Source organism: Amphiura filiformis, chromosome 1 (genome assembly GCF_039555335.1).
Source record: "Amphiura filiformis chromosome 1, Afil_fr2py, whole genome shotgun sequence".
In the NCBI taxonomy this organism is placed as follows: Eukaryota; Metazoa; Echinodermata; class Ophiuroidea; order Amphilepidida; family Amphiuridae; genus Amphiura; species Amphiura filiformis.
The window spans coordinates 92,824,442-92,848,831 of record NC_092628.1 but is presented as its reverse complement, the minus strand read 5'-3'; the positions used below and the strand labels follow the sequence as shown (position 1 = coordinate 92,848,831).

The 24,390-nt window shown below is 36.7% G+C and overlaps 1 protein-coding gene across 2 annotated transcripts; it reads right to left on the bottom strand.

The window, feature by feature from the left end:
* On the bottom strand, positions 1–24,229 carry LOC140157865 (ATP-binding cassette sub-family C member 9-like). 2 transcript variants are annotated; one of them, XM_072181115.1, is made up of 29 exons: positions 24,048–24,229; positions 23,713–23,871; positions 23,251–23,406; positions 22,276–22,410; positions 21,422–21,584; positions 20,447–20,487; positions 19,595–19,855; positions 18,672–18,815; positions 18,399–18,477; positions 17,814–17,919; positions 17,510–17,608; positions 17,060–17,225; positions 15,858–15,995; positions 15,129–15,369; positions 14,211–14,234; positions 11,018–11,208; positions 10,227–10,396; positions 9,006–9,075; positions 8,751–8,908; positions 8,302–8,394; positions 7,688–7,790; positions 7,059–7,284; positions 6,522–6,649; positions 5,947–6,025; positions 5,098–5,206; positions 4,492–4,595; positions 3,854–3,987; positions 3,267–3,329; positions 1–519 (listed from the first exon to the last, which is right to left on the bottom strand). In XM_072181115.1, the coding sequence occupies exons 1-29, from the start codon at positions 24,162–24,164 to the stop codon at positions 382–384; spliced, it is 3,795 nt and encodes a 1,264-aa protein (XP_072037216.1). In that variant the 5' UTR covers positions 24,165–24,229; the 3' UTR covers positions 1–381. The 2 variants fall into 2 exon arrangements, with proteins under 2 accessions (XP_072037216.1, XP_072037224.1); XM_072181123.1 differs by lacking the exon at positions 14,211–14,234.
* Between the last annotated feature and the right edge of the window lie 161 nt (positions 24,230–24,390).

Sequence of the window (24,390 nt, the reverse complement as noted above, 5' to 3'; positions counted from 1 at the left end):
ATTTCTATTATTTGATTAAAACACTTGCTATAACATTTTCAACCTAATCACATCATTGTCATTACCAGGAGATGCCCCACAAGGCCATTTTGGTGACAAAATCGTGAATAGAAGACCGTCCTTAAAACGTGCTCAAAATGTGCTATTCTCATAAGCAAAAATTCTTATTAAACCTATTACTTGACATTCTTAGCAATTTGCAACAAAATTGTCAACAAATTTTAGCAACATGAGTAAAACAATTCATAAGTCAGAGAACAATAATCTTGATATAGCCTGTACACAAACAAAATGTGTATGCACAGCTGTTTGTGAATAAGACTGCAATAACATTTTAGATTATGAAGCTAAATTGACATATTTTGTAGATGTGTGTTCCATCTATTCATCTGATCGAACCAAAGAAGAGAATAGGCTATTTTCATCTGCCAGTAGATTTTCTGGTGTGTCGTGTTCTACTATTGTTCCATCTGATAAAACAATTATGGAATCAGAATCCAAAATGGTTGCAACTCGATGCTTATAAAAAGAAAGGAAAAAGAATATACAATGATGAGTATTGCTATCATGAGTAAAATTGCAATTAAAAAAGGTAAATCTCACTAGAATCTATAATGCTCTAGCATGGTTCCATTGCAGCACAAAAGTCAGAGCCGCCGAGCGACATTACACCGGTCCGGAAGTATATCATGAACACACGGCCGTATGCATGGTATGGTCCCCCTTTTCCCGACAGAATTGTGAAATGGATGCCCCTTATTTATTTTCGCCCGCACCAAAATTCTGAAAAGCGGAAGTTGATGGAGGCGACACATTCAACACTTTTTTGGTTAACAAATTGCTAGTGCAACAGCAATAAGAGATGTCCGTATTTCTTTGCGTTTCCACGGGCCCCCTTTACCATGTTTACTTCGGGACCCTACAAGGCAGACTTGTAGTCGAGTCACTGAAAGTCGAGTCCGAGTCGAGTCGAGTCATCGAGCTCTCGAGTCTCGAGTCGAGTCGAGTCATGAAGCCTTCGAGTCCGAGTCGAGTCGAGTCATTTGAAGTTTTCAGTCGAGTCAAACGAGTCGAGTCAGGCCATTCTGTCGAGTCGAGTCGAGTCGAGTCGGATATATTTTGTCGAGTCATTTCGAGTCACTTCACGTTTTATATGCTCATGATACCAGCTGTCAAATTGATAGCCCAATTTGCATGAATTTGTACTCTTTTGAAATTAAAATCCCAGTGAGAGTACATAATATTAATTTATGAATCTATGTGCTCCATCCAGTGCATTGTGGAAATCAGTGATCAGTCAGACTTGTAATATTGCCATTAGGACCCGCCATGAGTACGGGTGCGTGTCCCGGACCACGAGTACTTGTACGGGTACGGGTCCCATGCCATGGGTACCGATTTCAGGTCATGGGTAAGGGTACGGGTACGGATCCCTAGCCATGAGTATTCAGTACGGGTCCATTCCAAAATAGGGTGAGAGTACGGGTACGGAGCCATGGGTACGGGTACGAGTATGGGTACGGAAATTGGGACTCGAGTACGGGTACTGGTCCAGTAGTGGTATGGAAATTGGGACTTCAAGTACTTGTATGGGTCCTATTATGGGTATGGGTATAAACAAATTAATTAATCAAGTACAAAAAGAGATCAAATATTGGTGGTCATAGTGAATCTAGCCTAAAGGTGGCATATTTTGGGATGCAAGTGAAAAAATTATGTCTATGTACAGTATGGACAGCCAGACTGTGCAATACTAATTTCAACATATATTTAGCAATGATGTAGCTTTCGAGTCTTATTATGCACATCTGGATAATTATAGGCCTATCCATGTTTTATTAATATTTTAAAATTCATATACATCCCAAATTTCTGTATATGGTAAGAACATCTCTATTCATTTGACTCAGATGCACAAGCCCAAGCCTGGGCACAAGAAGTACATGTGGCTGGTGGAAATGCTCACACCAGTCAGTCACATTGCAATGTAGTTCTTCATGTGTGCAGCATGTAGAGGAGTGTATTTGGATGGGGAATAATCAAAATGATTAATAAAAGCTATAATAATGATATTTTAACATGATAATTTGAAATTCACCACAAAAAAGAAAGTATCTCGAAATGTTTTCCCAGTTTGCTGTTTTTTTTTCTGTATTGAGACACTGACATGTAGCATACACGTATGGGTGTATGCACAGGCTGTTACAATGACATGTGTGTAGCATTCATGTACATTTTGTGTAGCCAGGGCTGGATTTACCTTTTTCAGGGCCCAGGACCAGGCTAAAATAAAATTAAGGGCACTTGCTATCTGGATCCATGCGTTATTCCCCACCCAACCCCATCCATGATGTAACCTATTTGTTTTGATTATGATCAGAGGACTCACAGTGGGATTTCCTGCATTTGTGTAGCCATATACTGTATGGTACCCATGGGTACGGGTACGTGTCCTGGACCATGAATACGGGTACGGGTACCATGCCATGAGTATGGGTCCGGGTCCCAGGCCATGAGTACGGGTACGGGTACGGGTCCCAGTCCATGAGTCCGAAGACAAAATAGGGTATGAGTACGAGTACGGGTCCAAAGCCATGGGTACAAGTACGGGAACGGGTATGGAAATTGGGACTCGAGTACGGGTACGAGCACTATAAGTCTGGTAATCAGCAATGATGGACAATGGACTTTTTCCACCATGCCAAGTTTGAAGCATGTAAAAAAAATTGTGGATCCTTTAGCCAGATCGACAGGCAATCATACATGTACATTGTACACACATACATATAATTTATATTTTAAGTTATTATAAAGATGCTGAGAGATAGTAAGCCCACTTTGTAAAATATAAGAATCACAATACACTGAGATGTGTGGAAGAAAACGTGCAGGTATTATTAGAAATATTAAGGTATAATTTATATTTTCGAGTCATTTTTAAAAAGTCGATTCAGCCACAGTGACTCGAGTCACAAATCTCGAGTCATCGAGTCGAGTCATTAAATTTCGAGTCGAGTCGAGTCATCGATTCATCAACCCTCGAGTCGAGTCGAGTCGTCGAGTCACCTTGCCTCGAGTCGAGTCATCGAGTCACCAAAACTCGAGTCGAGTCGAGTCATTTCGAGTCGAGTCACTACAAGTCTGCTACAAGGCCTACGGTCCGGAGGAGGCGCACCCACTCTACCCTTGAGGGCCTGCACAGAGTCACTAGAGCGATTTTATATTATTTTTAAAAGGGCAAACATTCATATTAATATGAAACTTACTGCAATTGTTAACACAGTTCTGTCACCAAATGCTGTTGCAACTACTTTCTGAAGAATTTGATCCTGGATTTAAAACAAATTCATACAGTTCAATATTAAATGCCTTTACATACAAATGGGTGTTGTGCTTCTTTAAATATTAGCGAGAAACTATAAAGTCAATTCACATCAAATCACGTCGTAGCTAAAATACCACATTGCTACAATTTTAACCTAACAAGGAAATATGAACATAACAAATTAACATACATTTAAAAAAACACATTGCATCATTTTATTACATCAAGTACATGATTGATTGATAAGACCAACCACACCAAGTCATAAGAAACCTTAACATTTCCCCCAGAGTTATACAAAATTTATTGACTGATATTTTTATAACCCCAGATCATCTGGAGAGAACTTTTTTCGGGTCAACAACATTCAAATTTTTAATATATTTTTGCTGTTGCTAGTACTATAATAGTGTTCTGTGTTGTCTCCTGAAACTGTCTGAATTTATTGGAATAAAATATAAAAATTTTAATGAAAGATGCATATTGACCATGTTTTAAGTTATCGATCTTTTCATTCACACAACATACCGTTCGTTGGTCAATGGAAGCCGTTGCTTCATCCATAATCAAAATGCGGGATTTTCTCAAGAAAGCACGAGCCAGACAAAAAAGTTGGCGCTGCCCAACGCTAAAATTCTCTCCACCTTCGGAAACAGAAGCATCTGAAAAATTATATTAGAAAACAAAACGTTTATTGTTTTTCTAAATATTTGTCTTAGCTTTACTAAACAAAACGTAACAACTCAAATAAAGCCACCTTGTATATCTAATGTATATCTAATCAACAAGCTAGTGTGTTTTTCAAATCATGTCGATACAGAGCGCGAATTTATCGAATCGAAGAAGCAAATGTTGTTCTTTGGGTACATCTGATAATCCTTTCAGTCCAGCTTTCCAGAAATTGGCCGTCGCATGAAGCAATTGGTTGTTACATGTACATGTTGACGGGTTGTAACAGTAATGCTGGAAGCTTTCTTGGTAATAGTATGCTTGAATTCATTATTATTATCCACCATTTCAACTAAGAAGTTGGTAAAATAGAACCGAGTTGCGTATTTTTATTGCATTAAACTTTGCGGATATTTATCAATTAATTCTAGACTAAGTATAATCGCACGGATTGGCATTTTATGTGCAAGACGGTTGAATTACAATTGGACACTAACCAAGTGCTCCTTCAAGTTGAGTTACCACATCTTTTAGTTGAGCGATTTCAATGGAATCCCATAACTCTTGGTCGGTCTTTTCTTGGTCTGGGTCCAAATTGTATCTTAATAAAGAAACAAAAAATATACATACAAACTAAGACAATACATTAATGAAGGAAATAATGAACAAAAATAATATTAACGTAATCAGTGTAATCAAATGAAATCAGCAGGTTTACATTATCTTGTATATTTTAAATTAAGAATCTGAACAGTACAACCAACAGTGGCGTAGCGACGGTGGGGTGGCAGGGGGCACGTGCCCTGGGCGCCACCCTTAGGGGCGCCGAATTGACCAATTCAGCATCGATTCTGCGCCCCTCCAAGCGATGAAAGTCAAAATTTTCGCGCGCTTCTCGCGCATTTCAGCACAAAAACAATTGAAAGATTAATTGTTTCGAAAATCGTGGGGGCTTCTTTATGTATCCTTAGTCCTGAGCGCCACAAGCCCTAGCTACGCCACTGACAACCATTCCCCGCGCAAAACAATCATGTGCACTTCTGCAATCTACATAATGCCTTAAACATGTAAAAATCGAACTATAAAATTATGAAATACAGTACCTGACGGTTCCATTAAAGAGTACTGGATCCTGTGGTATGATAGCCAGACGTCTTCGTAAAGTGGTAAGCGGAACTTGTGAAATGTTCTCACCGTCGATTAAAATGTGCCCTTTTGAGTGTAAAACCAAGACAAAACCATTATGCCATATATGGTGATTCAAATGAGTAAATCCATCTTTTAGAATGTTTAGATTTTTTGGAAAATATTTAAATTCTAGCTAATTCTTTGATATCGAGAGGTCTCTCTATAATGCACATCGCTATTTCATTTCATTTAAAATATTTTACCTTTCTGCATGAGAACACTCTTGAAAATGATCCGGGCAATCAGTTTCAAAATAGAAGTTATACTAATTTACACATATGGAAACGTTTCTATACAAAAACGATTCTCTTATAAACCATCATGCGCACAGGTTCCACCTTGATACACCTGAACACACAAAGCTAACACTTCCCCCTAAAAACACTTTTAGTCACTAGGTCAACAGATAACACAATTCAATATTATAGCAAGGCGAATGTGGAAAATCTGTTGAAAACTACCTATCCGAGCACATTTTTTGTGTTCCTTACAATATTTTTGAAATTTTATGTCATTAAATAAAAAAGCACACTTATATCGTCCATATACTCGAGTCACTAGAATGAGTAATGGTTAATTCTCTTTAAATTGCAAATCTTGTGCAAAAAGTTACTGTTTTCGTCTGTTTTGTCATACGGTTGTAAATATGACTTTTAAAAAAGAGCGCTTACAAATTGATATGATACAACATGTAGAAACATAAAAATAATTATATAGACATATATTAAGCTAAATCTCCCGTATATGTCAATTATACTCCTTACCTTCGTATGTATCAATAATCCTAAACAGTGCTAACGTCAACGAAGATTTACCACTTCCTGTACGACCGCAAATGCCAACCTTCATACAATCATAAATTCCATAAAATAGAGTCAATAGTTGTAATGACACTATTGGCATAATGTATATACATTATGTGTTAACTTTAAACTTATCAATTTAAATTCCTCTTGTAATGACACATTTAGGAATTGATATTCGCTGTCTGAGGGGGTTTGTGTGTGGGGGTGTGGGGTGTGTGGGGGTGGGCAGGGGGTGTGGGGGGGTGTGTGTGTGTGGGGGGGGTGTGGGGTGTGACAGGGAGCAATGGTTCATTCAACCATACTATGGTCAAACAATGCTTCCTGTATGACACATGTTACCAAATGTCAACATTTGACAACCAATTGCCTCAGGCGAAGGTTACTTTCTGGAAAGCTGGACTGAATGAGGTCATCTAATGTAAATTATTCCCTAGATGGGTCAGACACGTTGGTAAACTGGTCAACTCGGGACATACAAATTTAAAACTGTCAATAAGAATTGCCGAAAGGGCCACGAAGCGTAATGTACTTACCTTCTGTCCTGCAGGAATATTGATGTTAACATTTTTAATCACAGGATCCAATTCTTGTGCATATCTTACAGATATATTTTGTGCTTGTATTTCACCTTTTTGTGGCCAGTATGGTGGAGGTTCGATACCTAATCAATAAAATACGGTATATAATATTGATATTAAAAACTAGGTCTTCAGGAGCAATTCTAAGCTGCTCTGGAAGTATATTTCATGCTCGACGTGCAGCAAAAGAAATTATTTCATATCAAACTATTTTAAATTCATGCGGTAAATTAACCTAATTTATGAGTATTCCAACAAGTAAAAGGTCCAATAAGCAGCATATAGAATTTACTACACTATCATCGTGATTATCCCATATTGACGAATATCATCCAAATATAAACCGTCCCTTTGTATAAAATTATACTATAGAGGGCGATGTTACAGATTTCGTTAGAGGGCGATGTTACAGATTTCGTTTTAATGGGGGAACCCAATAAGCACGGTTTATAGTAAACTTGTTATTCGACATTATGCGACAATCAAAATTACCTTGCGATGGTTCTGTTGGTAAAGATGTATAATATTTGACTCGCTCTACTGCATTCATCTGCATTTCTGTGTCTGCTAGGAATCGTACCACCAAATTCAGGAATACTGACACTGATAGGGCGTAGGAAATAGCAAGACCAACATCACTCGGAGAAATTTCACCAAGAACAGATGTTATCACTGTCGTCAACGCACTCAATAGAACAATTAAGGCTCCTAAGGAATCCTGTAGAAAATGACAAATATTTGTACACCCATCAAATTATGAGGCCTATACGGATGCATTAATGCCGGTAATATCAATCTGCTTCACCCAGAATGTCCCGTGTAATTTTTGATACATATGGAACATGTGAAAGGTGCCCGGCATGTTGTCAAAGGTGCCGAAATATTGATTATTCATTTGTTCACTTAAATCAATTATTCAATCAGTTATGACCAAATTTCTCTATGACCAAAATTCATCATTTTGGTACTTTGTTACATGCAATTGAATATACCGGTAAGTGGAAAAATATTCCGGATGCATGTGAACGAAAAAAAAAAACATCATGCGACTTTGCGGAATAGATTAAGAAAGAAAGAAATGTGAACACTAAGAAGATTAAAAACAATATGCATATTCATACCAGCCGAATACCAAGCCATCTATTCATGGTTTGTAAATAGAGATATGCGGTGTTATTGGTCGTTACACGGTCCATTATGTTGTCGTAAAAACGCTGTTGATCACTGAAAATTAAAAACAAAACATTACTTGTAAGCTGTTTATCCTAACTGACTCTTCTGAGCATTTTGTGGAAGTTGATATAGTAGGTAATTCAAGGTTTGTCCCAACTCAATTGGAAAAATGTTAATTTTATTGTTTCCTAATAAATCGCAAGCAACACGTTTCACATCTCTCTGCTTCCATTTTATTTGGTTTCATATGTACAGTTCAAATATGATGCAAAATTATATTGGGGGAATAGCTGCACTATGAGAACATTCAATATGGTGGTTTTTGCAATGTCATATAGAGGTCACAGGTCAACATGATAAGTTGACATTTGACCTAACTATGTGACATTGGAAACCAGCATTATATGACAGTTCTCACAGTGCAGCTACGCCCCAAACTAAGTAGAACAAACATTATCTTCACCTTATTACACGCACACATAACCCCAGCAGAACAATAGGTTGTAGATATGTCAACTGACACCGCATTAAAGCCTGAGTATTAAATGTGTGTTTAATTTACCCGTATGCCCTGATTGTAGGTAGACCGCCTAACGTTTCCGAGAAGAAGGAGAATATAGGAGATTTGGTGACACTGTCGAGACGTTGTAATTCTCTGTTAAAGGAGGAAAAGGATGAACGAAAATATGTGACGAAAATGGGATTTCTAACGATGACTTTTATAATTCTGATTAGGTGATGAAGTACAAAAAATAAAACGGTATTCAATGTAGTGTATATTAAATGAAAAGGTTAGACGAAAAACCTCTCAGGCATGTCATATCTGGTCTCACCTCCCTACTCATGCCTATCTGACAGGCAGGTAAATAGCACTTGAGATCTTTTCAACTGCGTGGTCAACAACAATTTCACTTGTTATTTACCCCCCTGCCTACGTGGAAAACTATGTATAATTTTTTCAGGATTCGAACACAAGGCTTACAATACACAAGAGAGAAGAAAACAACTTACCTTGAACACGTGATGAATAGCTTTTGAAGGAAATAATACAGAACAGAAACAGGGGCTATAACTAGAAGAAACCATGGTGAAACAATGACGTTGACCACTAGAGCCGCAATGCAACCAAGTATGAAGAACACCAATCCATCAATGGTCATGATCAGTTTCTTTAAGGAAATAATAAAAAAGTAATTTGCACCTACTACACCAATCACCAAAGCTGAAGTAAATATTCGAGTATATATAGTGTATTTAAAATATTACCATGTCAATAGTTTGTGTATCTGCAGAAAATCTATTCAAAATACGGCCCAGAGGTGTTGTGTCAAAAAATCTGAAGAAGGAAAAAGTCATAATATATGAAATCGATCGTCAGTGATTAAACACTGATGAAATTATTAACGTTTTCTCTTTTGGCTTTCTTTTCAAAGTGCAAGCAATATTTACGTACTAATGTCTGCTACTATAGTCCAGTTATTTTGCTTCATCCAAACAGTAGCGTCCGTGTGTGATACACGCGCCGACACACCCCCTTCTCACCGCATCGCAAGGTGTTACAGATGCACCGCCTTTGATCGCGCGTATTTCGCATGCGGACGCTACTGTGTCGAGAACGACGAATGGACTATAATATAAGTAACATTAAAGATTATCTTTTGAAAAGGATTTAGGTTAAGGGCTGGGGTATGAACGTTTGGACAGTATTTATTTTGGGACATTAGAGCACATCAGACATATCGAATTGCATTCTGAATACGAAGAAAGTCATTCTGATATCAAATAATTTTGATTTTTGAAATTCGCAATTTAATACACATTTTATGGCAAATCATTAAAATTGATATTTTTGATATTTAACAGTACTTGAAGTAAACTTTATAAATCTGATGATTTATACTTAATGTATGTAGGTGGGATGAAAAGCCGACGATCAATTGAAAATTTTGACCTTTCGTATTGAAGATATGGATTTTTTTCCTAAAACACCAAAAAAAATGTGGTCTTTTTGGGAAAAAAATCCATATCTTCAATATGAAAGGTCGAAATTTTCAATTGACCGTCGGCATTTCTCCCTGCTACATACACTTTAAGAATATATCATTAGATTTATATAATTTACTTCGAGGACTGTTATATATCAAAATTTGAAAAATATCAATTTTTATAATTTGTCATAAAATTTGTATTATATTGTGATTTTCAAAAAATGAAAATTATTTGATATCAGAAAGACATGCTTCGTATTCAGAATGCAATTCGATAGGTCTGAGGTGCTCTCATGTCCCACAAAAAATACTGTCGAAACGCAATAAACGCTCATTTTAGATCCCTTAAGGTCTGAATCAACTAAGTGAAACCAATGGATTGCGAGTTCTTACACGTCAAGGTTAACTGCTACGCGTACACAAATTTGCAATCACTTGAAATAACTATAAGCCAATAATATGCACAAAAAACAAAGAAAAACTAAATTGAGTAAAATACCTCATAGGTGCTTTTATTACATTTCTCAGCATAGATAAATGCAGTGTTCTAGATGCATAGAAGATACCAACAACAAGAAACATGACCGACAAAAATGTCGTCAGGATACCAGCTACCGAGAGTCCTGCATATCCGCCTATGTAGTAACTTAGTGGTTTTGGATCCGACACCTGGCATTTGCAAAACCAAGAACGAGAGAGTAAACCTTCAATAATGAGACTTAGAATCATTTACTTTACTAATCCGAAAATATAGTTCGCTAGTCCATAAAGTAAAAAGGGATCGCTAGTCTGAAAGTTAGGTTTAGGTTTAGAGTAAGAGTTAGGGTACTAACTGTAACTTTTGGACTGGTTGCCTCTGTGACCTATAGCAAACCTTACGAGACTGCAGACCTTAGGACCAGCAGATGTCTTTTGCATGTCGCTTTCTAGAAATATCACCAAAAATATTAAATTTCGGAAAAACGTCCTAACATTTAAACGAAAATACGAACCTTCCAAAATAAATACACATTTGCACTCGGCGGCCCGGTCATTACAGTACGTGGCGTAGCGAGGGGGGTAGAGGGGGATCAGTTATAACAATATGTACTTAGTGGTATTCATGGTATTGGTGGTAGCGCGTAATAATGTTTCAACCCGGGCACCACAACCTCCAACTACACCACTGGGTCATTATCTAGCGCTATGATTTTAACTCGTTGCTTTTCTTCTTCAGTTACCTGTACTTTAAGTTTGCGCCTATCAGAGCCCTTAAATTAATAAGAAAGTGTTTGAGTATAATTTACTTACATTGTGTAGGCCCGCCTCAGACCATGCAGACAACCAAAAATTTGTCGCTACAGTAAAGGCTGGGCAAATCAAATAAAAAACGATGAGGGGAACACAGGGCCAACCAAGAGACTTGAGGTAATAAAGGTAGACAGAGAGTTTCACAGAGCCTCGCTCCATCTCTTCTTCTTGAATTAATCGACTTTGGTCATCTGTTAAGGGTATTTGAAACGATAAAGATTGTATTAGCCGCGATTCATGGGCAAAATGCGAGAAGTTGATCCTGAACCGACTAAAATAATACTTAATGTGTCTTATAACTGGCAGAGAAATGCTATTATTAGTTCGATCACTATGTGAGGGGTTAAAAGGATTTTACGTGTCATAAATTGGTGTCAATTGTTTTTTTCAAATAATTAACAAAACCCGGGAAAAAAACCAAACATACATTTAAAATAAAACAAACAAAGAAATCAAACAAGAACCAAGAAAACCATGAGAACTGGGGCCTTTTTTTGACCACATGAAAATTAAATTAGCGATTGATTAAAACAAGGTTCACGGCACATTGAACATCAGATCACAGACATGCTCTAGGCTACCTGAGAACTGGGACCGTTTGTGACCACATAAAAATGAGTTAGTAATGGATTAAAACAAGACACATACATGTAGCACATTAAACATTAGAGAAGATCGACATTGTACTCTGTTTCATGTCGTGTCTGAAAGATGGAAAAAGCTATTTTTGAGATGTCATTCTCAAGATCTTTGCATTTGATTTGCGCCTTGACTATGTGGAGGATGTGGAGCGCTATTCACGGTCAAAATGCGAAAAGTTGATCCTGAACTGACTAAAATAATAGTTAATGTGTCTTGTAACTGGCAGAGAGATGCTGATATTAGTTCGATTACTATGTGAGGGGTTAAAAGGATTTTACGTGTCACAAATTGCTGTCAATTGTTTGTAAAATGAGCCTTATTGACTTTATCTTATCTTAATTTTTTTTTCCAATAATTAACAAAACCCGAAACAAATTAACAAACAAACATACATTAAAAATAAAAATAAACAAAGAAACCAACAAGGACCAGGAAAACAATGAGAACTGGGCCTTTTTTGACCACGTGAAAATTAAATTAGCAATTAATTAAAACAAGGCTCACGGCACATTGAACATGCTCTAGGCTATATGAGAACTGAGGCCTTTTGTGACCACATAAAAATGAGTTAATGACACATACATGTAGCACATTGAACATCAGAGAATATTGACATTGCACTCTGTTTCATGTCGTGTCTGAAAGATGGAAAAAGCTATTTTCGAAAAGTCATTCTCAAGATCTTTGCGTTTGATTTGCGCCTTGTGGAGGGTGCGGAGCACTGAAAATCAACAAGTTCATCAAGTAATAAAAGAAATCAGGAACCACTTACTCCCATTTTACATAATAACTTTATTTCTGTAATGTGTTGGAAATGTATAATATACATTTCTAACACATTACAGAAATAAAGTTTGAATATTATTCAAAATTTTAATGAAAGCCATTGATAGTAAGTTTTCCAAAATGAAGTGAATTTAAAAACAGGCATGGTCTTGAATGTAGTAAACATTTCAAACACTAGCAACAAAGGTTTCCCTTTGGCTCAAAATAGAATAATTATTCGAACAAGAATCCTTATACCTTTACTTTAAGATGCACTGTGAATTTTCTTCCTACAACATTTTTGAATGAGGCTACGTGCATCAAATTTGAAGACAGATTTTGTGAAAACTTAACGTAGTCTATTAAGCAAACATAAACTAAAACTGAAAAAAATTAATATGGCCTAAAGGCCTTGAACTAGTTGAAGAAGGGTATCCATACAAGGTTAGACAGTTTCCGTTCCGTTGCTATTTGCATATTTATGAACACAAGAAGCATTTACATAATTTTATACCGCGCAGATTATTTCAATATATACCATTGATTAGTGGTACTAATCACTTAGGGGAGGGTCTTATTTGAAGCAGCTTATCCTCCTGAGTATTTTGACACCTTTTAAAAATAATCGGTTAAAAAACGAGTTGGTGCAGGCCAAAAACGACAAAGGGGGGTGGGGTAATTTTGACTTAACTTTCTACTTTTAAGGGAATCTTGCCACATAAAAGATTATATATTGTACACTTTGTATTTTATGTATGATTTTAGGTCCAGTAAAGTAATTTTATGCACTTTGTCTTGAAAGAAAATTTTCGGTGTCTTTAAAATGTACGTTTTAGAATAAAATCAGTCTGCGAGGGCGCTTCGTTATTTAATGACCCTTTTCGCGCATATTTTTGTTTTTTTAATTGATCATACTCGAGATAATCATAAATTACACACATTCTGAAATGTATAGCCTTTTATCACATTTGGTGTGGCTGTGGCGCTTATTTTTAATATAGGGAAAACCTGCCCATTGGAATATACAGGGGTCAACGAACTTTTGTATTACATGTAATTCAATGGAACCGGCTTTTCAAATATTCAAATCGGTACTACGCAAAAACAAAATAAGCTAGAAAGTTCAAACTTGAGGAGATTATGTTAATTATAAATAGCTTTCATTTGATTATAAAAAAGAACAAATTTTTAATGTAATATCTATGAATATTAGTGCTGCTTATTTTACCTGAATTCCATTAATCTACTCTGCAGCTTATATACGCAATAAGCGATGAACTTTGATGGATGGTAGATTATGATCACCCAGTGGTGTTGCCAGGGTTTCGGAACGGGGGTGGGGCAAATTTGTAAATGTACCGACAAATATGACCGTCGCCGACAAGAAATTCATACTTAAAGCCAAGTTGGGACAAATATGCCAAAATGGGTTTAGTTTATGGGTTTAGTTACCAAATTCTGGTTAATTTTGAACTCAAAATGCGAAATGGAAGGAGCACATCGCAGATTTTGGCCAATATTTTGATTATGTAGTATTGATATTCCTTGGTACTGTCAGTACACACGGCCCCGTAAATCATCGTGTATCCATGACATGTGATGTACTGAGATCCATGATTTCTGGAGGAGCACCACCCCAGGCCCCATAACTGGCTACGCCACTGTGATCACCTCTAGAGTTGTTAGTTTTATGTTATTTGCACATTTACTAAAATATATGACCTTCACCTTACTACTAGTATTGCATATTCTTTGTATTTACAAACCTATATTGTTATCTACAAACCTTTATTGATTGGATCAACGAAATCTAAATATAAACACATGCAGATTTGGTGTAAAATCAACAATTTAATCAAAAGTAACATTTTGGAAAGTTTTTTTTTGGAAAACACTAACACAAGTATTATTGACCTGATTTTGGGAATTATCGACTACATAAAGGCCACACATGTGTACATCCATATTAAAAGGATACACTTGTCGGCAGCTACATGTCTCTAAAATAATTCCTAAACTCCACTTAATAGCTATGGTGTAAAAAGAGACATGTAGCAGGTGACAAGTGCATCCTTTTGATATTGATGCACACAAATATGAATTATTTGGCCAAATCTCCCCAGGTTGATTGTTGATCCCTTTGTTAGATGCAGTATAACTTTTTTTTTCTAGACCACCGACAGAAATAAAACAAAATTCATATTAAAGCATGATTATTCCTCTTTACGTAAAGGTTTAAATATATCCCATAGGTTTCACAGTTTTTCTAGAATAATTCGCCATCCGAGTGTCAAGGTTTTGTTGGGACACCCTCTATAAGCTCTATACTGCACAGTATACATGTAGCGCTGGAGATTTGAAACCAGATGCAAAGATATAAAACCATACAATATAAATAAAAATAATAATAATTCAGAGACAATAATAAGGTCACCAATATCTTCATAAATGTATAAATAAAATTTGGTAACGAAAAACCAAGGACAGAGACAAAATTATAATATTACATCTGTTGCGAACCGAACACACTTGGGGAAGGTTGCGCCACCAACCGGCGCTCCTAAAAGACTTCACACGTGAACTTATGCGCGCAATCATTTAGCATATTAGCACATAATTGTCACCTCATTTTGTTAAAAGGTACACGTGCTCAAATCTTCGTCACTAGGTAGATTCTTTTGATTTTAATCGATCATAAACATACCATCTAAGGATTCCTGTCGTTTGAGACGACCTTCCTCTTCAATCTTCTGCTTTGATATTTGTCTTTGTAGCGCCATGCGCTCACGTTTTGTCTCCATTTCCGCCTCTCGTTCTGTATCGGTATCTGATTCGGTAACAGCGGCTAAAGCCTGTTTGAATCCGCTATAAAGTTCTGGCTCCGTTTCCTGAATATCATCAAACGTACCTTCATGGGCTATTTTCCCATTTTTCATAACCAATATCTAGAATATAAATCAAAATTAATATGAATATGGAGATTCAAAGTGAATAAACTTTGTTAGTGTGACGTCATTATCGGCCATCTTGTGGGTAAGTCAATATGGATACCACGTAATAACCATAACACAGATTCGCACCCATGACAATAAAGGGAATGCAACTGTATCAATTTACTCTCAAGATGGCAAAAGCCTGATGACCTTTAAGAAGTCATATGCATGCATATTAGGATAAACCATGTTGTAGTCGTCGTCGTCACGGTGTATTTAACATGTTAAACATTCACACAGGGTTCCCACAAAAAACCCGCCTTCCAACGCCTTTGTACACAAAAAATAGAATTCATTTCATAAATAGCTTTGGAGATATGATCTCGAATGTAAACATTAACATGGGCCACTTTTAAAGTGATAAAATATTCATCATGTTCATAGAAATTGTTGGATAAATTATACTACATATTCTAGTTCTTAATTCCATCCATATCTACCTGGTCAGCCTGTTGAAGAAACTGTAGTTGATGAGTGACTAGGATAACCGTCACCTTCTTCTTCAGTAACATTCCAACTAGTGCCTGCTGAAATACGTGAGCGCCGACGTGAACGTCAAGGGCTGACAGTGGATCGTCCTGAACAACAAATAACAATGGTTGATAACGAACTTATGACTTACTGTATACTAAAATACAACTGCGTCTTTTCGAGAGGGTCTTTAGACATCGATACCGTGAAAAGTTAGCATTGGTCCCGTGCATTGAAAACCACCGAAACTTCACATCGAATTTGCAATTACTTTCATAAATTACAGTTCTTTGAATAATTTGGCAAAAGTTCCAAATTCTGGGTCCAGAATGCTCCGTCATCAAAGGTTTAATGACGTAGATAACAATCCCTGTTGTGATGTGCCCTGAGTAATTTAATTTGATCATTTATGTTTGTTTACATATTAGAATTGAGAGATGAGAATCCCCTCTCGTGTAATCAAGTTGATTCAAGAACAATTCAGTCAGATTATAGTTAATACCCTGGGAATTGCCAAATGAGTTAAAGTCATCATTGTATTGCATCACATGGAAAATCCCTGTGGCTATAATAAGGTGAATGTGACAGTTTTAGTTTGGTATAAAAAAGGAAAAACAAGAGATTTGCGTGGCATAATTTAATACGAAAGTTCTATTGAAAGCCCATTCAGGGTAGAGCCACACTTAGAGAAAGCTTGGGTGATATGGCTTCATCAGGGTCAGCTTGGGGGTTGGTGACCACAGATTCCGAACGGTGGAATAGGGTATTTTGCACCAAGCTTGTGTTCTAATGAGTGGATGAAAGAAACATGCAAATATTGGTTAGTGTAGGTTGGCTTGCGATATATTTTGATACTTTTAAGCTTTTAAAAAAGCTGCCGTCAGCTATGATTCTTTATTAAACGAAGGTTTCTTATAATAAGCGAGACATCAACAATATAATTATATGCCCGCGCACACGGCAATGAAGCATTATAATTCATTGAAATGATTTCATGTTCATTCAAGAGCACTATTTTTATATAGTGATATGCTTCGTAGATTGAAAGCACCGACGATTAAAATATGGAGACTGTAAACAGTGATATAACTTATATCACTGTTTACAGTCTCCATATTTTAATCGTCGGTGCTTTCAATCTCTATTGGTCTTCCATGTATTTTGTACTTACAAGAATTACAATATCTTTTGCAGAATAGACCGCTCTTGCCACGCTGACACGTTGTTTTTGTCCGCCACTGAGATTAATTCCTTTCTCTCCTATTTCTGTTCTATCTCCTCCGGGTAAAATATCAATGTCTTGTTTTAAGGCACATGCATCTAACACTTTCTTGTATCTTGTCAGTGGAGAAAAGAATTAGAAAGTTAGTATCGTTTTCAACCCAGAGATTTTCATTTCTTAGAACATCAATGTCTTGGTCAATAATAAAATGATCATCTATATTATTTTATTGTTCTTGAAACTTTTTTTCAAAACAAATTGACGATGATAACTGGTCATGGTCACAAGTTTGTTTCTAAAGATGTGATCGCTTTTGTATTTTGTTGATAAAAGCTCCATCAAATAATTATTAATTTTATTAGTACGTTGGTTAATTAAAATCGCCATAAACATACTTACCTTCGATTGTTTAAGGTTTGTCCAAACAAAATATTGTCCTTTAGTGATGCGTTTACCAACCACGCTTTCTGGCCCGCGTAAGCAATAGAATTACGGGAACTAAATGAAGAGAAATTAAACGGGATTAGTTTTAGGATTTCTGGTTTAGAAAGAAAACAACAAACAATGGCTGTTACGTTATATATTTTTAACTTTTCCCCACATTTAAACGCGACCTATTCGAATGACGACCAGGATGAGCACACCCTGGAATCGCCGCCACCCGCTCACTCATCTTTAGACCTTTAAAAAGATGGTACAATACCTGCTAAACCGAACACTTCCATCCAGTGTGGTCATCTCACCAAGAATAGCTGATACTAATGATGATTTACCACTACCAACTGATCCAACAATCATGGTTAACTTGCCTTGAAAGTAAAATTATGAGAAACAGAGGATAAGTGTACTTTAATTTATTCACAATATTTACATTAAACATGTCAAAGGGTTCAATGAGTTATTTACAGAATGCATGAAGATTGTTTTTCCTAGCATGGGGCAGAAATGTGCGTCAAAAATTGATGTTCCCTTCTATTATGATAACCAGTCTGCTGTACAAGCACTTTGAGAAGTCTATTACGCTATTATATGTTTATTTTTTAAGGTTAGGTTTTCAGCAATGCTGGAAGCATTTCTGACCATCGTATGGTTGAACTAGTTATTCACTGCCTTGATTTGTTTTAAATCTACATTGCTTTGCAATATGTGGAGGAGCAACATCCTACATCTCATTAGAGTTTTGGAATGGCCGATTTAACAACATGACGATGGACATAAAGAAAGTGACGGGAATTAAACAAACAAAGAAATAAGCAACGAAATGCACCATTTTAACAGATTTACATACCTGCCGGGATCTCCATGTTGATGTCTGACAACACTGGAAGAGTACTTCCCGAATCCCATGTAAAATTGCCACCCGTTATCTAGTGTATATCAGATGAAAAACATCAAACAAAACCGATTTCAAATGTATAAAATATTGTGTGCTTTAAACCGATATACAAAGCACAAATATAATTTGACGAATAATATAATCAATGAATAAAATGAATAAATCGAACAATAATTGGATTTCATCTGATCAACGAATTCCTCATAGTGTATGGTTATTTTGTACCTTAATTGCAAGATGCTCTGCTAGAGGTGAGCTTAAAGAATTTAAACTGGGTTCACTTTCTGCCGAATCTTCAATCGCTCCATATGATCTTTGTTTATTACTAGCTAGAAGCATCGCATTGGCGTATGTTTCGTCATCCGCATGCTTTAAAACAAACAGAAACGAATTCATGTACAATGTATTCAAGACACGGAATTTTATAAAACGATTCAAAATATTACATCTGATAATATAGTGCAAAAACATCCCATATACACCTCAGTGTGGATCTAAATGATCTTCACTGAAGTTTACCAAAATGGTTAAAATACTTTTATTCAAATCATCAACAATAATTGCTGGGTATAAGATGCGTATACGTCGTCTATATGAACGTTTTACGAATGTACCTGTTTTGACAACCAAATCAAGGCGATATTCAATAGAATCCAAATACACAAATCATACGGTATGGTACCTGAAAGTGATTTCAGTGTGCATTTTGAATAAATATAGTGAGTATTGCAAGCTCTTCTAGTACATGTCATCTAGCTCTTCTAGTGCATAAATAGGCATGTCATAATAAGAGACACCAATAATAATTTTGCAATAATCATGTTGGAATTAAAATACGAAATTAACCAATCGATACAATTTACACCAATTTACAAAAGAGCAGATTGATTTTTTTTAACTCAGGGTGTTCTTAGCCGCTGATTCCATCCAAGATGCTTCACAAATGAGTATAGCTTGGAGTACATATCATTTTGACTCACCGTGTTGGTTTACTTACCTTGTTAACACTTAATGATTGATTGATTGATTGATTGATTGATTGATTGATTGATTGATTGATTGATTGATTGATTGATTGATTGCAAATTTCGGATTTTTCGTGATAAAAATGTGAATATGGAGATAAAATATCTCTTGTCATCATGTACCTCTTCGTTATCAGCTCTCTCAACATGTGCAACATCGTCGCGCTCAGGAACCCATTTCTTTCCTCTTGTACATCCTTCAACATCTGGGGCAGCTAGAAAGATCTGAAGACGCGACGTGCTTATGTAGCCATTGACAAACAGGAATAGTGTTATAGGAAACAAGAACAATGGTGCTCCTAGCAAATTGAAAAGTGCTAGAGACGAAAATGCCACATCTGGTGTCAAGTCTTTGTTTTCAATCAGTGTGTAAGTGCCAAATGACTGTAATGATATAAAAGGACAGTTACATGAATGGTTAAAAAGGGGCGGAATACACAAACAAACAACAACAACAACAATATGCTCAACCATATTTTAACATAACTCGTTCAACCATACTTTATGCCCAAAACATGCGTCTGCGCAATAACACCTGTTACCAAACGTGTACGTTTGACAACAAATTGCATCATGGTCATCTGAACATGGTCATCTGATGTAACTGACTCGCCATCTGGGTTACATACTGGTATACCATTTTCAGCTGTGGCAGTGGCGTCAGTGCGCAATTCATTGGGCGCAGCCAAATTGCTAGCGTTCGCGCAAATCGCTTGTGTAAACACACGCGCGTTTAAAGACGCCACATAGATGCGAGAGCGAAAAACCTGCTTCAACGCGTTGACGGCACTGCCACATCAGGGTGACAAGAGGTATAGTTGGTCATAGTTGAACCAAAACTGTCAAGAAAACTTTATATTTCAAAACGAGGGGTAAATCGACGTATGGGCAAATAGTACCCTCATTTTCCTATAGTGTCTAGGGAGAGTTATGTGGTGGTATGAACCTTATGCGGTTACCATACGTGTTACTTACGATAAGCGTTACCATTAAGGGCGTAGCTTCCGTCAGAAAACCTGTGCAAAATATATAAATGAGAAAATCGGTCGGTGAAGATCTTTTACTGGCTGTGTTAGATTATGTAATGAGTAATGTTTTGTTCATTTATCCATGATGATATCCTTTTATCGTACAACTAAGACCATATAAGGAAAACACCAAAGGCAACCATCCAACCGTAGGTTCAGTTTCTCTGCGGATTGACAGAGGCAGCAAGATTTTAATAACATAATTCCAGAAATTTACGATAATCTTGTTGTTTTAACATTATTTTCACATAGATTAAAATCTTTCTTGGTGTAAGAACATTAATACAATTTTAGGGTACTAGTATAGACAGCGGGGAATTTTGTGATGTCAGAGAAATCGAGAGCCTGCTTCCCATCCCCTCCAATTAGAGGTTAATGACTGCGCATCAGTTGTTTTGAGGGTATTGTGAAATATCTAAACATTGTGCTTTGGAACCGAGGAATATCCCGAGGGGCGCAGGGAAAAATAACTGATGCGCAGGGAAAAATAACTGATGCAAAGTCATTAACCTCATTCATAACCGTCACTTTTCACTTTATTTAATTCAATTTACGTCACATTTTCTTCTTTTAATTTGAAAACAGAACACAATTTTAACTCTGTCGTTTTCCCTGTAAAAAATCGAATAGCCCATTAAGGAAATACTGCTAGCGACCAATCACACTAGCACGCAATCATGCGATGTCCAAATACGGCGGCCAGCGTCCGCGTAAATTGTTCAAACGTGTAACACGTCACGTTACGCGGTCATTGTAGAGCGTACTTTTAGCTGCGTCACGAGACGCGGTCATTATACTTTTTCAATGACCTGCATTTGCGTCCGCGTATTTAAATGTTATTCTCTGTGATTGGATCGCACTTGCTGCGTATATTAATGAGGTTATGAATATCAAAGAGACACTGCTACTTTATAATACGTACCTGTAAATCCATATAAAGAGTTGATTTTGAACATCGTCCATAATTCCAAGTTACGAACTTTTTCAATGGCTTTACAGAATAGATCTTCCCAACCGTACAGTTTGAGTAGCTTTATGCCCTGAAGAACTTCATTTGAATCTTTCAGACGTTGATCAGAGTATTCCTGTATGTTCATAAGGAATAAAGTTTGTAATATTGTTATACAAAAGTACCATAGTGATATACCGTAGTATACATTCGTTTAAGTGTACTTCCCGTTCAGCACCACTGTCCCCCAAAGACCAATATCTTTGATAAACCCTTAATACCTGTCCTATATCCTTCACACCCGTCATTCTGGATACTCATTGCGCTCTACTGCTGCCACTTGCCTGTTCATTCCCAGATCCCACAGGTTGGCCCCTGTTTTATGGAATGGCTTACCTTCCCACATTCGTGACTCTGCTAATGTCCAAACATTCAAGAAGAACCTGAAAGCTCACTTATTCACCTAATGTTTTCTCCCTCTTGCATTTTTCCTTTTTCCATATCGCTTTGTTTCTTCATTTTAAAAGCGCTCTTGAAGTCTGTGTATTATTATTATTATTTATTAAACCCATACTCTGTCACCCAAAGTCCTTTGATCTGTTACCCAAATGACCACTTATTTTTCAACTGGAATGGGAAACAAATCACAACTTCCGTCGGTAAAAATATTTCCGTCGGTACATTTACAAGTTGTGCCCCCTCGGATCCAAAATCCTTGCTACGCCACTGCATTGAGCCTAATTTGGGCACTAAATAAAATTAATTTGATAACCAAGTAGTGATGTGATGAGTATTCCCAAAAGCCTATAGAAATTAACCATACATACCAATGTTTGCTTTTCTAGATTTGACATGGCGCTGCCAACAAAAATTTGAACTGGAATCACGAATATGAAAACGCAAGCTCCGAGTATAGCAGCAGTTCCCATTTGGAGATAGAGCAAGAATAAAGTAAGGATAACCTATAAATATATAAAGAAAAAGAACATCGGTAAATGACGTAACTTCACTTTAGTAACTTTACTTTTTATGTGGTGAAATAGTAGGGGTCCACATTTCCTGGGTACATACACTTTGCCATCTTAGCTTTTGAGATGTTGGATCTAAATGAGTTTCCCTACAAGCGAAAAATCATATAGTAATAAAGTAAACTGCACAGTTATAAATATCGTCGTATTTTAAAAACCAAATTAATAAAGTAAGTGCTGGATGCACCATTTTATACTGCGAATTTTGTCACCTCATTGTTAGTCTGCGATCACGATGAAAAAGTTACAAACATTTGAATGGATTTCAAAAGTTGCAGTAGCTCCTAAACAAAGGATCCGGAGTAGCATTATTTTGCTCAGAACCTCTTTGGTTTCTTAAACATGGTGACTGAGAAGTTTAGTAGCCTTTGCCATGTTTATTATAATACGCCGCGGTCAAATAGGCTAATGTGCGCGCTCACTTCGGATAAAATGAAGAACCATATTTCTCTGCTATATGATGGACTATTTAAAAACAAATAATCCCGCCAAGAACCAATGCAACCTCTCAAATTACACAAGTGATTATTTCATTTAATGAATGAATATCATGAATATGTTTAGTTCAGGTTACAGCCGATAACAGTGTAACCTGTATGGGATCAGACCTTATTGATTGTCTTTTTTTCTTCTTTTCTTTTTTTGTTGAAAAATTGAGAAGCCATTTCTGGGACTTCGATTTGCCACCGTGACAACGGAGCAGAGGTTTGACCATGGTTTGACTCGCTGCTTCTTTTGCATCGTATATTTATGTATGATACTTGTTTAACTTACTTGAATTGGAGTGGTTAAGAGTGTGTTAATCCACATAAACATACTAAACAGGTTCATAGCATCAGTGGACATGTGATTGGTTATTTGACCCATCGTCATTAGGCCTCCACTTGTAGCGTAAGTAGACAGTCGCAGCGATTTCTCGTACACAGTAGTCTAGAAGTAAAGAATTGATTATTTTAATATTGCATTACAAATTTAAAGGATCAGACTTATTGATAAACATTTTTCAACAACAACAATAAAAACAACAACAACAAAAACACATTAGCATTGCAAATCGTTACTAAGAATTGCGGTTGAGAATCATTTATATTTTTCAATTATGATCCCTGGGCGGCCGTTTGAATGTTCATATACGGGATCATTGTAGCCTATTCTTACCGATGCTTCATTCTTAATTGTATTATGAGCAGCGTTCTCGTGACAAGAATCAAAGAAATTAACTTCGATTATTCATACCTGTATAGCGGAGCGAACATGTATTCCTTCAACGATAGCCCAATATTCGAATGTTTGATAGCATGCGGTTTGTAAGATAGTAGCCACAAATATCACGCCAATTAAAAAGAAACCATTCTTAAACATGTCCGATGTTGATACGAAACCTGGCAGTGGGTCCTGAAAAGTGAAAGGCAAAATGTTGAAGCAAGTAATGCAAAAATACAATGTATATGCACTCCGCGTATTATTCTAACGAGTTTTCTGATTGGATATGCGATTCTAAGAGTGTATAAATCAACACTTAATCTATTATCAATTTACGACGTTTCTGCAAAGCTTTTTTAAAAACCTACCTCTTTAGTTGTCCCATATGCAATATCTGTAACATACGCGACGATAGGATCCAGAGCTAATGGCCCCACATAGCTAAGAAGATCGGTAAGAATTTTAACAAAGAAGGAACCCAGCATTCTCCACCCATGAACTTTGAAGTAAACTTTCCAAAGCGACGGTAATTCGCCCCGTTTCTTTGCACTTTCCTGTATAGAAAATAAACAAGAGATGGAATATAATGTACCTTTACTACACATAGCAGCCTACAGTAACGGAGCGTCTGAGACGAGTTGAAATATATAATTTGCGGTATATGTGGTAGATCTGGATATCATGCAGAAGAACTCCGCGATTACGGAGCTC